Genomic DNA, 15,927 nt, shown 5'->3' with positions numbered 1-15,927 from the left:
CGGTAAAACGCTGAAACTGGTAATTCGTTAACTAAGCTTATACCTCCACAACCAATAAAGAGATTTTTATTGCCAGCTTACCCGATTGGCGCACATTGGAGAAATGCCAAAAAAAAGAGCATATATTGATTAGGATTAGAGGAACAACTGAAATTCCACCCAAAATCAAAAAAAGAATTCTGAAGCTCTGATTGGTTTATACAGCTGTTAATCAAGGCCTGAACCACGACTGAATCACTGAAACACATGCACTGATTCATGGAGTTGTTTACGCACAACACCGTAAAGAAATAGACTGAGTAGAACAAATGAATCTCTACCATAAATAAGAGCACAGCTCCCTGATTCGATTCCAATGAATAATTCGTTGAAAAAAAGTCGTTTCTGACTTGTTTTTTATTGCTCATGCATGAAAGAGAGCGTGCAGCACAGCGCTTTTGTGCTCTGTTTTAAACGTTCTCAAATGGTAACCTGTGTATCCTAAGCATAGGTTGATATAACGATTATGTTCATTTTCAGTATCATGTAAAAAGTAATATCAATTATATTGATATTTGCGATATATCGCTTAGCCCTAGTAAAAATGTTAAGGAATACTGAAATTATATAGGTTAAATCATTTTAGAATAAGCAGGTCAGTTGGTAACAGGTGAGGGTATAATGATTGGGTGTAAAAGGAGGATCCACCTAAGGCTTATCCTTTGCAAGCAAAGATGGGTCATGACTGCACCACATTTTGCCAAACTTCATGACAGATTTGTCAGTTAAAAAAAAAAACAGTCAATGCAAGATAGGAAACAATTTAGATCTTTTACCATCTACTGTACATAATATTATAAAAAGATTCAGGAGATTTGGAGAAATGTTAGACTGTGTAGACAAAGTCCTAAAACCATGTTGAATGTGAGCAACCTTTGAAGCCCTTTAGTTGTCATTGCATGAGAAACCATTGCTACTGTAAAAATATAGCCAAATAGGATTAGTAACATTTTGACTGCCGTTGTCACAGTACAAAGTGACAATGAGCAGAAAGCATTGTCTGACCTTCCTTCTATCAGGCACAGACAGTTGTGCGTGTTAAATGAACCAGATCAATAGAATCGTTGACAGTTGAGCTCAAGTGTTTAACTTACCGTCATCCACTACACCACCCAAGCACGAATACAAGATTTTTCATATAAGGCATAATTTTTACTGTTCTTTGCAAAATAAATTTAAATATTCTGCTTCTGGCTTTTTTTTACTGGCTCTTAAAGGACAGTTTAACATCAAACAGCAGCATTTTGCAATTGTGATGGATGTGAGGGTGATCTGGCCACGACATCTGTCACCCCATTGATCGCTAGGGTTGATTCGGCTGATCTGGCTGGCTAGGCGGGTGTCCCCTTCCTCCCTCACCACTCCATGTGCGTCCTTCCCAGAGCTCTGCGATCGGTGGAAGAGGACAACATCTCGGCAGACAAGCATTGCTGGTCTAGAAGTAGCTGTGTTCACCTGCTAGAACCTCCAAACAAGCTCAAGGCACATTTGTAGGACGTAGGGAATCCAAGCTCCAAGACTACAGACTTATCCAAATAAGGCGCTGCATGTGGCAGTCTGCCTTCCTTTTGGGACAGTGGTAGCCTAGTGAAAGGTAGCCAACTGAAAGGATGAGAGTTTGAATCCCAGCTCTGACATGCAGCCACTGTTTGCCCTTGGGCAAGGCCCTTAACCCTCTCTGCTCCAGGGGCGTGGTACGATGGCTTGAAACCCTCAAGTTCCCTAAATATACTTAGATGATTTGTCTCTATCTTGCTTGGTATTTAAATTTTCTAGTGTTGTAACACTCATGTCTTACTTACACTTATCTCTGAATACAGTGAATACAGTTTGAGCAATTAAGGGTTAAGGACCTTGCTCAGGGCCCAACAGTGGAAACTTGATAGTGGTGGGGTTTGAATGAGCAACCTTTTGATTGCTAGTCCAGTTCCTTAACTGCTGATCTAGCACTACCCTGCACTACACAAGCTGTGTGTGGGATGTTTTGTGTTTAGTATATGAATAGTATTTGTAGATATAAAAACAGTAAACCAAGTGTGTATGGCATCAGAGAGCTTTTATCCTTAGCTTACCTTGGTTCTCTTGCCCACAATAAGGTCCAGGCAACCAGGGTCTTGTGACAGAACAGTTAGCAACACAGGCTGCTGGTGTAATCCTTTAAAATGCATTTTTAAAGCTTTTAGATTTAGATTTCATGAACTGTGTGGGTCAAATAAGCTAATAGCATTAGTAATACTGGTAGCACTTTTAAAGCTTTTTGTCTGTGTTTTATTCTTCATCACATGTGGGTGTCAAACTTAATCCCCTGTTCTTTTGCACCCCACCCACCTAAAGCTAAACTCTCACTATTGAGCAATTCTCACTTTCTGGAAAAACCTCAGTGCAATGAGACCCAATTAACTTTGTGCAAACCCAATTTCACACTTGCTCTCCCAGTCACGTTGCCGTGTTTGACAATAGTCCCGCCAGGGACGAGCGGCTGGACATTTCATTTTGGTCTCTGTAGATCTCGGGCTCTAATACACCCCTAATAATTTTTAAGTTTGTATTTTCTGACAGCTGCTGTTTTCACTTTCAATGGTGGGTATCAGATAGAAGGGAGCTAATGAGGGAGGCAGAGTCCAAATGGCATGAAGTTTAGAAGGCTATCCAAGGACTATCCATTTAGCACAAACGCCGTAGGTTTTGCTTGTGGTTCTCTCAGGATTGCCAGCCAATAGAGAGGAAAACTCTCGGATGTGACCTAGAACTAAACCGTTAACAACAGGGCACACGGGGAACTGAAATGCTGCCTCTACTGAATTATCTAACAAAAATATTGAACTGGCCCGTGGGCCCTCAGTCCTGGTTAGGCATAGACACAAACAACCAGCTCTGCTTCACAGATGTTCAAACCATCTGGTAATTTCCATATTCTATCAGATTTTTCTACAGCCTGGGTAATTGGCTTCTGTCCTTTGACTTACTGGACGTCTACAACAAATATCTTTTTTTATTATTATTAAACTTTATGAGATTTTAAATAGATTGTGTTGTTAGTTTGTCAGAAAAAAATCTTAATTGGTGTTTAGTTGTCACAAATGTCACAATTGGATGGTTTGGGTATTTCAGAAAGGATCAGGTTTGCCTAAAGGACATGATAACTTCATAATTTCAGTGCCTTTAAAGTGGTTCTCATATTTCATTCTTAAATCATATAATAAAAAAAAAATAGATGAATTAACTGACATCTGAAAATCAGTAAAAAGCATATCAATAATAAATTTAGACTTTTGAATTTTTTTTATTTGTACCTTCAGATTGTTTAAAGCTTCCAATTTATGCAAAGGAACAACTTTATTCCCCAACTCTACACAGGCACCATCAATCAGCCAGGAGAGGCCGTAATTGCACCAGTTATGAGGAACTCTGGTCCAGCTTGTAGCTCATGTAGCCGCCCAGCCTAGACGGATGGCAGAGCTGAGATTCTTTACGATGTATTCAAAATCTCAGCTCTGGTGTTTTTTTATTGACAGACATTTATTTAAACAGACTGGCTGTAATAGCTAGCAATGATGGCTCAACTACTGTAGGTACTAAACAAAGAGGCTAAATAAGTGTCCTTAGTATTGTCCCTAATTGTTCTTAGTAAAACTGATACAAGCTTGTGACAGTCATATACAGTAAAGGGGATATGTATAGTGTTTTTATTATTTATTACACTGATCAGCCATAACATTAAAACCACCTCCTTGTTTCTACACTAAATGTCCATTTTATCAGCTCCACTCACCATATAGAAGCACTGTAGTTCTACAATTACTGACTGTAGTCCATCTATTTCTTTACATACCTTTATAGCCTGCTTTCACCCTGTTCTTCAATGGTCGGGACCCCCACAGGGCCACCACAGAGCAGGTATTATTTAGGTGGAGGATCATTCTCAGAACTGCAGTGACACTGACATGGTGGTGGTGTGTTAGTGTGTGTTGTGCTGGTATGAGTGGATCAGACACAGCAGCGCTGCTGGAGTTTTTAAATACCGTGTCCACTCACTGTCCATTCTATTAGACACTCCTACCTAGTTGGTCCACCTTGTAGATGTAAAGTCAGAGACAATCGCTCATCTATTGCTGTTGTTTGAGTTGGTCATCTTCTAGACCTTCATCAGTGGTCACAGGACGCTGCCTACAAAGTGCTTCTATATGGGAAGTGGAGCTAATAAAATGGACAGAGAGGGTAGAAACAAGAAGGTGGTTTTAATGTTATGGCTGATCGGTGTATACACACTACTCAGCCAAAACTTTAGGACCACCCCCCACCCCCAAAATATACACAGCAACATGATTGATTGTGAGACAGGTCTACTCTTTAATATGCAATTTAGTAAAACTGGGACAATCATGGCCCTTAGGCTACAACAGAACTCATTTAGGAATAAAAGCAATTTAGTCCTCGCTAAAGAACCACAAACAGAGATGTATTCTTGAAAGTAGCTTCTACGCTGTCGCTAATTTGGTGGCTTATTTGCTAAGCGGTAGACTCACTCAGCCTTTAGGAAAAAATAAATAAACAAATAAATTTGTTTGTGCAAAAAAGGGGAGTAGCTCTTAATAATGACACAAGCTGAATTTAAACTGGCTAAACACAATATTGAATTAGCTTTATTATTTATTTAGCAGTAGTTGCTAAACATGTGTATTGATTATTTGACATAGCTTGTTATTGCTATATATTTTTGTCATAGAGTTTTCCGTCAGGTAGTCATTAGGCTAATTGTATACTTAACCGATGATGCAGGGCTAATTTAAAGAAGATAGGACGAAGCCTTTAAACCTGATGACTAATTGCTTCTGGCAGCTTCAAAGGTATTTTACTTGTACTAAACACATTGTGGGTAAAAACTTTTTTCCCCTGTAGATTACTGGCTAATTGGGTAATTGAAGCATTTACTGGCTAAGCTAATGGCAAACTTGTTAACACTAAAATGAACTTCAGGGCATCATTCCTTTGTCACTGTTTTACTATGCAGTTGAGATGGGGTTATCATCTGTAAGGTGGAAAAGTGGAACTATCCTTTCTTTGCACCAGGGATGTCCCAACTACGGCCTGTGGTCCATTTGCGGCCCATTACCATATTTTAGAAATAAAATTAAAGTTGGTCCGCTATTAAGGAGGTTTAAAAAAAACTGCTTAAACGCCGCTCAGGTGGCGCAGCGGTAAAACACACTAGCACACCAGAGCTGGGATTTCGAATACATCATATCGAATCTCAGCTCTGCCATCCGGCTGGGCGGCTGCATGAACAACGATTGGCTGTTGTTCAGAGGGTAGGATAAAGCTGGATATGGACTCCTCATAGCTGAGCGAATTATGACTTCTGCTGGCTGGTTGATAGCGTCTGCACAGAGTCGAGAAATAATGCTGATCAGGGTGTGGCTCTCTGTGCACAAAGCTGATTGTGAAAAGATGAAAAGATACAGTCGGCAACTGCGCATGTGTTGGAGGGATAGTCAAAATAGTATTACAGTATTATTTTTATTGGTTTATTACAGAAAAGTGTGTGGGCTGTGTTTGCATATTTTTTTACTTGGTCTGGCCACTGACAAGAAAAATTTGGACACCCCTGCCCTACACCTTCTGTTGCTGTGAAAATTCTAGTCCTTTGCTGGAAGCCAAGATTCACTTTATAAGTACAGTAAAACTTGAGTAAAACTAAGTTATACTCTACCACTAAGTAGATGTCCCAAGTTTGCTTTTTTTGTTTTTACCTGGTTATAACCAGTCACACAAAAACAAGCTAATCCCATGAATAATTTCTATTTAATAAATGCTTCAAACATTTAAGTTTATTTTTCAACTGCATCTGTTTTACTTTGCATTAAAGTAATTTGTGGGTTATTTCTTATGCAGTTTATAAAGCAGCCTCTGGTTTGAAGATAGGCTGGCAAGGAACTACAAGAAGGCACTCTCTAAAAACAAGTCTTAAAACTAAGTATCATTTTAAAATATTAACATGGAAGGTGAAAACCAGAAGATCAGATAAACAATGCTTTAAAATAGGCTTCCAAGTACCAAGGTTACACAGCCATAAGTATGTTGGCACCTGTTCATGAGCTCTTTAGATGTCCAGCAATATACCTCCACCCCCATATTGTTTGTGTCTATATCTCCAGTCTTCTGGCAAGGCTTCCCACAAGATGTTGAAGGGAAAAATTCTTCAGAGGAAGTTTGTGCTCTTTTAGACTAAAGAGCATGTGTAAGACCTGGCTTACAATCACCTGTTAAATTTATCCCAGTGGTGTTTAGTGGGATCAGGGCTCTGTGAGTGCCACCAGGGTTCCACCACACCAGGCTAGTTCACAGTCAAGAAGCAGAAAAGAAACATTCTCAAATGGTTGCCATACATGGGAATGGTTATTTTATTTAAAAAGTTGATTATTATTTGCTGTTTTTGCTCTGTACCAATAACAGATCAGATTTACCATACTGACAGACCAAAAGTAAAAAAAAAAAAAAAAAAAGTTTAATTGACGTTGGATTTAGGACAATAATAGTCATGTCTCAAAATGTTCCAGTGTCAGTTCTCTTTTAAATTCTGGCATATTTCCCACTCAGACATCTGTGTACTTGTATTTTTATACAGTCAACTGAAAGGTCTGCACACCCCTTTCATCTTCTCCACGTTTTATTACATTACAGACTCATTCTATAATAGGTTGAGTTCTTAGACATTTGTGCTAATTTATTAAAAAATCTAAATGTAAAATCATATGTACACAAGTGTGCACACCCTTTGATATGACCCCCAAAAGTGAGCTGAGGTGCATTTTGTTTTCACTGATACTGCTTGAGATGTTTCTACAATTTAATTGGAGTCCACCTGTGGTAAATTCAATTGATTGGACATGATTGGGGATTGCCAACACCTGCCTATATAAGGTCCCACAGCTGACAGTGCATATCAGAGCAAACTCCAAGCTAATACCTGGCTAATACCATCCCTACAGTGAAGCATGGTGGTGGCAGCATCATGATGTGGGGATGTTTTTCAGCCGCAGGACCGGGGCGACTACTCCTGATAGAGGGAAAGATGACTGCAGCTAAGTACACCCAGATCCTTGAAGAAAACCTGCTCTAGAGCGCTCTGGACCTCAGACTGGGGTTTACCTTCACACTTGCTCTCCCAGTCACGTTGCCGTGTTTGACAATAGTCCCGCCAGGGACGAGCGGCTGGACATTTCATTTTGGTCTCTGTAGATCTCGGGCTCTAATACACCCCTAATAATTTTTAAGTTTGTATTTTCTGACAGCTGCTGTTTTCACTTTCAATGGTGGGTATCAGATAGAAGGGAGCTAATGAGGGAGGCAGAGTCCAAATGGCATGAAGTTTAGAAGGCTATCCAAGGACTATCCATTTAGCACAAACGCCGTAGGTTTTGCTTGTGGTTCTCTCAGGATTGCCAGCCAATAGAGAGGAAAACTCTCGGATGTGACCTAGAACTAAACCGTTAACAACAGGGCACACGGGGAACTGAAATGCTGCCTCTACTGAATTATCTAACAAAAATATTGAACTGGCCCGTGGGCCCTCAGTCCTGGTTAGGCATAGACACAAACAACCAGCTCTGCTTCACAGATGTTCAAACCATCTGGTAATTTCCATATTCTATCAGATTTTTCTACAGCCTGGGTAATTGGCTTCTGTCCTTTGACTTACTGGACGTCTACAACAAATATCTTTTTTTATTATTATTAAACTTTATGAGATTTTAAATAGATTGTGTTGTTAGTTTGTCAGAAAAAAATCTTAATTGGTGTTTAGTTGTCACAAATGTCACAATTGGATGGTTTGGGTATTTCAGAAAGGATCAGGTTTGCCTAAAGGACATGATAACTTCATAATTTCAGTGCCTTTAAAGTGGTTCTCATATTTCATTCTTAAATCATATAATAAAAAAAAAATAGATGAATTAACTGACATCTGAAAATCAGTAAAAAGCATATCAATAATAAATTTAGACTTTTGAATTTTTTTTATTTGTACCTTCAGATTGTTTAAAGCTTCCAATTTATGCAAAGGAACAACTTTATTCCCCAACTCTACACAGGCACCATCAATCAGCCAGGAGAGGCCGTAATTGCACCAGTTATGAGGAACTCTGGTCCAGCTTGTAGCTCATGTAGCCGCCCAGCCTAGACGGATGGCAGAGCTGAGATTCTTTACGATGTATTCAAAATCTCAGCTCTGGTGTTTTTTTATTGACAGACATTTATTTAAACAGACTGGCTGTAATAGCTAGCAATGATGGCTCAACTACTGTAGGTACTAAACAAAGAGGCTAAATAAGTGTCCTTAGTATTGTCCCTAATTGTTCTTAGTAAAACTGATACAAGCTTGTGACAGTCATATACAGTAAAGGGGATATGTATAGTGTTTTTATTATTTATTACACTGATCAGCCATAACATTAAAACCACCTCCTTGTTTCTACACTAAATGTCCATTTTATCAGCTCCACTCACCATATAGAAGCACTGTAGTTCTACAATTACTGACTGTAGTCCATCTATTTCTTTACATACCTTTATAGCCTGCTTTCACCCTGTTCTTCAATGGTCGGGACCCCCACAGGGCCACCACAGAGCAGGTATTATTTAGGTGGAGGATCATTCTCAGAACTGCAGTGACACTGACATGGTGGTGGTGTGTTAGTGTGTGTTGTGCTGGTATGAGTGGATCAGACACAGCAGCGCTGCTGGAGTTTTTAAATACCGTGTCCACTCACTGTCCATTCTATTAGACACTCCTACCTAGTTGGTCCACCTTGTAGATGTAAAGTCAGAGACAATCGCTCATCTATTGCTGTTGTTTGAGTTGGTCATCTTCTAGACCTTCATCAGTGGTCACAGGACGCTGCCTACAAAGTGCTTCTATATGGGAAGTGGAGCTAATAAAATGGACAGAGAGGGTAGAAACAAGAAGGTGGTTTTAATGTTATGGCTGATCGGTGTATACACACTACTCAGCCAAAACTTTAGGACCACCCCCCACCCCCAAAATATACACAGCAACATGATTGATTGTGAGACAGGTCTACTCTTTAATATGCAATTTAGTAAAACTGGGACAATCATGGCCCTTAGGCTACAACAGAACTCATTTAGGAATAAAAGCAATTTAGTCCTCGCTAAAGAACCACAAACAGAGATGTATTCTTGAAAGTAGCTTCTACGCTGTCGCTAATTTGGTGGCTTATTTGCTAAGCGGTAGACTCACTCAGCCTTTAGGAAAAAATAAATAAACAAATAAATTTGTTTGTGCAAAAAAGGGGAGTAGCTCTTAATAATGACACAAGCTGAATTTAAACTGGCTAAACACAATATTGAATTAGCTTTATTATTTATTTAGCAGTAGTTGCTAAACATGTGTATTGATTATTTGACATAGCTTGTTATTGCTATATATTTTTGTCATAGAGTTTTCCGTCAGGTAGTCATTAGGCTAATTGTATACTTAACCGATGATGCAGGGCTAATTTAAAGAAGATAGGACGAAGCCTTTAAACCTGATGACTAATTGCTTCTGGCAGCTTCAAAGGTATTTTACTTGTACTAAACACATTGTGGGTAAAAACTTTTTTCCCCTGTAGATTACTGGCTAATTGGGTAATTGAAGCATTTACTGGCTAAGCTAATGGCAAACTTGTTAACACTAAAATGAACTTCAGGGCATCATTCCTTTGTCACTGTTTTACTATGCAGTTGAGATGGGGTTATCATCTGTAAGGTGGAAAAGTGGAACTATCCTTTCTTTGCACCAGGGATGTCCCAACTACGGCCTGTGGTCCATTTGCGGCCCATTACCATATTTTAGAAATAAAATTAAAGTTGGTCCGCTATTAAGGAGGTTTAAAAAAAACTGCTTAAACGCCGCTCAGGTGGCGCAGCGGTAAAACACACTAGCACACCAGAGCTGGGATTTCGAATACATCATATCGAATCTCAGCTCTGCCATCCGGCTGGGCGGCTGCATGAACAACGATTGGCTGTTGTTCAGAGGGTAGGATAAAGCTGGATATGGACTCCTCATAGCTGAGCGAATTATGACTTCTGCTGGCTGGTTGATAGCGTCTGCACAGAGTCGAGAAATAATGCTGATCAGGGTGTGGCTCTCTGTGCACAAAGCTGATTGTGAAAAGATGAAAAGATACAGTCGGCAACTGCGCATGTGTTGGAGGGATAGTCAAAATAGTATTACAGTATTATTTTTATTGGTTTATTACAGAAAAGTGTGTGGGCTGTGTTTGCATATTTTTTTACTTGGTCTGGCCACTGACAAGAAAAATTTGGACACCCCTGCCCTACACCTTCTGTTGCTGTGAAAATTCTAGTCCTTTGCTGGAAGCCAAGATTCACTTTATAAGTACAGTAAAACTTGAGTAAAACTAAGTTATACTCTACCACTAAGTAGATGTCCCAAGTTTGCTTTTTTTGTTTTTACCTGGTTATAACCAGTCACACAAAAACAAGCTAATCCCATGAATAATTTCTATTTAATAAATGCTTCAAACATTTAAGTTTATTTTTCAACTGCATCTGTTTTACTTTGCATTAAAGTAATTTGTGGGTTATTTCTTATGCAGTTTATAAAGCAGCCTCTGGTTTGAAGATAGGCTGGCAAGGAACTACAAGAAGGCACTCTCTAAAAACAAGTCTTAAAACTAAGTATCATTTTAAAATATTAACATGGAAGGTGAAAACCAGAAGATCAGATAAACAATGCTTTAAAATAGGCTTCCAAGTACCAAGGTTACACAGCCATAAGTATGTTGGCACCTGTTCATGAGCTCTTTAGATGTCCAGCAATATACCTCCACCCCCATATTGTTTGTGTCTATATCTCCAGTCTTCTGGCAAGGCTTCCCACAAGATGTTGAAGGGAAAAATTCTTCAGAGGAAGTTTGTGCTCTTTTAGACTAAAGAGCATGTGTAAGACCTGGCTTACAATCACCTGTTAAATTTATCCCAGTGGTGTTTAGTGGGATCAGGGCTCTGTGAGTGCCACCAGGGTTCCACCACACCAGGCTAGTTCACAGTCAAGAAGCAGAAAAGAAACATTCTCAAATGGTTGCCATACATGGGAATGGTTATTTTATTTAAAAAGTTGATTATTATTTGCTGTTTTTGCTCTGTACCAATAACAGATCAGATTTACCATACTGACAGACCAAAAGTAAAAAAAAAAAAAAAAAAAGTTTAATTGACGTTGGATTTAGGACAATAATAGTCATGTCTCAAAATGTTCCAGTGTCAGTTCTCTTTTAAATTCTGGCATATTTCCCACTCAGACATCTGTGTACTTGTATTTTTATACAGTCAACTGAAAGGTCTGCACACCCCTTTCATCTTCTCCACGTTTTATTACATTACAGACTCATTCTATAATAGGTTGAGTTCTTAGACATTTGTGCTAATTTATTAAAAAATCTAAATGTAAAATCATATGTACACAAGTGTGCACACCCTTTGATATGACCCCCAAAAGTGAGCTGAGGTGCATTTTGTTTTCACTGATACTGCTTGAGATGTTTCTACAATTTAATTGGAGTCCACCTGTGGTAAATTCAATTGATTGGACATGATTGGGGATTGCCAACACCTGCCTATATAAGGTCCCACAGCTGACAGTGCATATCAGAGCAAACTCCAAGCTAATACCTGGCTAATACCATCCCTACAGTGAAGCATGGTGGTGGCAGCATCATGATGTGGGGATGTTTTTCAGCCGCAGGACCGGGGCGACTACTCCTGATAGAGGGAAAGATGACTGCAGCTAAGTACACCCAGATCCTTGAAGAAAACCTGCTCTAGAGCGCTCTGGACCTCAGACTGGGGTTTACCTTCCAACATGACAACGACCCGAAGCATACAGCCGAGAGAACAAAGGAGTGGCTTCAGAGAAAGTCTGTGAATGTCCTTGAGTGGCCCAGCCAGAGCCCAGACCTGAATCCAATCTGTCGAACATCTGTGGAAAGAGCTGGAAATGGCTGTGTACCGACACCTCCTGTCCAACCTAACGGAGCTTGCAAGGATATGCCAAGAGGAATGGGCAAAAATGTCCAGAAACAAGTGTGCCAAGCTTGTAGCTTCTTTCCCAAGACGCCTTTGAAGCTGTAATTGCTAAAGGTGCATCAACCAAGTATTAGGCTAAGGGTGTGTACAGATACAGTGTATCACAAAAGTGAGTACACCCCTCACATTTCTGCAAATATTTTATTATATCTTTTCATGGGACAACACTATAGACATGAAACTTGGATATAACTTAGAGTAGTCAGTGTACAACTTGTATAGCAGTGTAGATTTACTGTCTTCTGAAAATAACTCAACACACAGCCATTAATGTCTAAATGGCTGGCAACATAAGTGAGTACACCCCACAGTGAACATGTCCAAATTGTGCCCAAATGTGTCGTTGTCCCTCCCTGGTGTCATGTGTCAAGGTCCCAGGTGTAAATGGGGAGCAGGGCTGTTAAATTTGGTGTTTTGGGTACAATTCTCTCATACTGGCCACTGGATATTCAACATGGCACCTCATGGCAAAGAACTCTCTGAGGATGTGAGAAATAGAATTGTTGCTCTCCACAAAGATGGCCTGGGCTATAAGAAGATTGCTAACACCCTGAAACTGAGCTACAGCATGGTGGCCAAGGTGATACAGCGGTTTTCCAGGACAGGTTCCACTCGGAACAGGCTTCGCCAGGGTCGACCAAAGAAGTTGAGTCCACGTGTTCGGCGTCATATCCAGAGGTTGGCTTTAAAAAATAGACACATGAGTGCTGCCAGCATTGCTGCAGAGGTTGAAGACGTGGGAGGTCAGCCTGTCAGTGCTCAGACCATACGCCGCACACTGCATCAACTTGGTCTGCATGGTCGTCATCCCAGAAGGAAGCTGACGCACGAGAAAGCCTGCAAACAGTTTGCTGAAGACAAGCAGTCCAAGAACATGGATTACTGGAATGCCCTGTGGTCTGACGAGACCAAGATAAACTTGTTTGGCTCAGATGGTGTCCAGCATGTGTGGCGGCGCCGTGGTGAGAAGTACCAAGACAACTGTATCTTGCCTACAGTCAAGCATGGTGGTGGTAGCATTATGGTCTTGGGCTGCATGAGTGTTGCTGGCACTGGGGAGCTGCAGTTCATTGAGGGAAACATGAATTCCAACATGTACTGTGACATTCTGAAACAGAGCATGACCCTTCGAAAACTCATGGCAGTTTTCCAACAGGATAACGACCCCAAACACAACCTCCAAGATGACAACTGCCTTGCTGAGGAAGCTGAAGGTAAAGGTGATGGACTAAACCCAATTGAGCACCTGTGGCGCCTTCTCAAGTGGAAGGTGGAGGAGTTCAAGGTGTCTAACATCCACCAGCTCCGTGATGTCATCATGGAGGAGTGGAAGAGGATTCCAGTAGCAACCTGTGCAGCTCTGGTGAATTCCATGCCCAGGAGGGTTAAGGCAGTGATGGATAATAATGGTGGTCACACAAAATATTGACACTTTGGGCACAATTTGGACATGTTCACTGTGGGGTGTACTCACTTATGTTGCCAGCCATTTAGACATTAATGGCTGTGTGTTGAGTTATTTTCAGAAGACAGTAAATCTACACTGCTATACAAGTTGTACACTGACTACTCTAAGTTATATCCAAGTTTTATTTCTATAGTGTTGTCCCATGAAAAGATATAATAAAATATTTGCAGGAATGTGAGGGGTGTACTCACTTTTGTGATACACTGTATGTAACCCCTAAATAAAAGATTTTTGTCAGTAAAATTAAATTTCATATTTTTTTAAACCCTGTTTTCACTTTGTAATTACTGGCAATTGTGTGTAGATGTTTGAGGCAAAAAAAAAACCCAACAATCTATTATAGAATGAGTCTTTAACGTAATAAAATGTGGAGAAGGTGAAAGGGGTGTGCAGACTTTCCGGCTTGACTATATTCTACTGCTTTCTTTTTGTATTTTGGGCCAAGCTGTGCACACAGTACAACAGCATACATAAACAGCATTTTCGTAACAGTTAATTTGAAGCTTTTCGTGTTGTTGTCCTTTCAGAGATCCATAAAGGAGGCTGTGGAGACCCAGGAGTTCCAGCCTATGGCAGGCGAATGGGAGACAGTTTTCTGCACGGTGACGTGCTGACCTTTGAGTGTCAGGCTGCCTTCGAGCTGGTCGGCGAGAGAACCATATCTTGCCAGCAAAATAACCAGTGGTCTGGAAACAAACCCAGCTGTGTCTGTAAGTCATTTTCCAACTTCTGCGGCTATAATTAACACCCTGCCATTTAGAATGATTAACACACTACGCCGTAAAGACTTGATGGATAGACGGCACCAATCCGAATGGCACTGAGTTGGCTGGCATTCTTGAGCTGACAGTTTTCAGGATCAATTATTAGCCTGCTCGTTTTGTATGCCATATTTGTACAGGAAAATATTCCTCTTTGGTGTTGATGTTGTTCTTGGCGTTTAGGCAAATGTGTTGTCAATTAATCATTTTAATTATTTTAATGGTGTTTGTTGCTGTTTTGGGCCCCAGCCAAGTTCTGACCACCTGAGTCATTGTCTGAATGGGCTTGGCAGTTTATTGCCAAACTGTCTATTAGTCCTGCCTAGAGCCCACTGCTCCCTAAACACTATCTTACGAATGTTGTGCCATTTTTGATGAAATGAAGAATCTCCAAATAATAAATAATAAATAAATGTAAACATTCTCTAAGTTAAAGTGGATGATAGTTGGGTATTCCACTCTCTCTTTTTCTCTACAGTCTCCTGCTTCTTCAATTTCACCGCCCCATCAGGCATCATCCTATCACCCAACTACCCAGAAGAGTACGGCAACAATCTAAACTGTGTGTGGCTCATCATAGCTGAGCCGGGCAATCGGATTCATCTAATTTTCAGCGACTTTGACGTGGAGCCTCAGTTCGACTATCTCATAGTGAAGGATGACGGGATACCCGAGCCCACCACATTTGGCACTTTTTCCGGAAAGGATGTGCCCTCGCAGATTGCCAGTAATGGCAATATCATGCGCCTGGAGTTTCAGTCAGATCATTCCAACACTGGCAAAGGCTTCAATATTACCTACACAAGTAAGAGCATTTTTGTTAGTACTCACCTCTGGGCTTATTGAGATATGAGGCTGTACGTACACCATCTGACCAAAAGTATTTGGACATCTGACTATGAGCTTGTTCCAAAATTTCCAAAATCATGGGTGCTAATATGGAACTTTACAAAAGGTTTTGGAATGTGTCTGTTGGAAAGTTTGACCTTTTAGTCAAATAGCACTTTGATCAGATAAACAATGCTTTAAATAAGCTTCCACATATCAATTGTATACAATCATAAGTATTTGGACACCTGATTAGAACTTGTTGGACAACCAAAATCATGGGCGTTAATTTGGAATCCCCCTTCACCGCCCTTCTTCTTATGACTTTTTTGGAAAGCTTAAAATAGGCTTCTACGTACCAGTTTAATATAGCCATAAGTATTTGGACACCTGATCATGAGCTTGTTGGATGTCCCATTTTAAATCCATGTCCAGTAATATACGGTATCTCCACCCCCCCATATTTCTTGTGTCTATATTTCCAGTCCTATTAGGTAAATGTTGCAATTCACTCTCCAGGGTGCTGGTTTATGTTTTATAATTTAGGTCATACAATTATTTTCATACAGTACACCTGTTGGCAATTAGTGTAGCTAAAACACAAACATAGTAATTGGAGGGGGTGTTAATATACTTTTGGCCATACAGTGTATAAAGGTGTGTGTAAAATTAGCAGATTCACTTACCATATAGAAGCACTTTGTAGTTCTACAATTA

At 40.2% G+C, this 15,927-nt stretch overlaps 1 protein-coding gene across 1 annotated transcript in view; it reads left to right on the top strand.

Moving 5' to 3' along the window:
* The window catches only part of LOC134315046 (CUB and sushi domain-containing protein 1-like), a 739,302-nt gene that overhangs the window by 481,717 nt on the left and 241,658 nt on the right, over positions 1 to 15,927 (top strand). The window contains exons 13-14 of the mRNA XM_062995960.1: positions 14,149 to 14,331; positions 14,861 to 15,187. Of these exons, the coding sequence (XP_062852030.1) occupies positions 14,149 to 14,331; positions 14,861 to 15,187 (510 nt within the window). The remainder of the gene's footprint in view (positions 1 to 14,148; positions 14,332 to 14,860; positions 15,188 to 15,927) is intronic.

Source organism: Trichomycterus rosablanca, chromosome 5 (assembly GCF_030014385.1).
Source record: "Trichomycterus rosablanca isolate fTriRos1 chromosome 5, fTriRos1.hap1, whole genome shotgun sequence".
Classification (NCBI taxonomy): Eukaryota; Metazoa; Chordata; class Actinopteri; order Siluriformes; family Trichomycteridae; genus Trichomycterus; species Trichomycterus rosablanca.
Note: the sequence above shows the minus strand (reverse complement) of the source record. Positions and strands in the feature narration are given on the sequence as shown.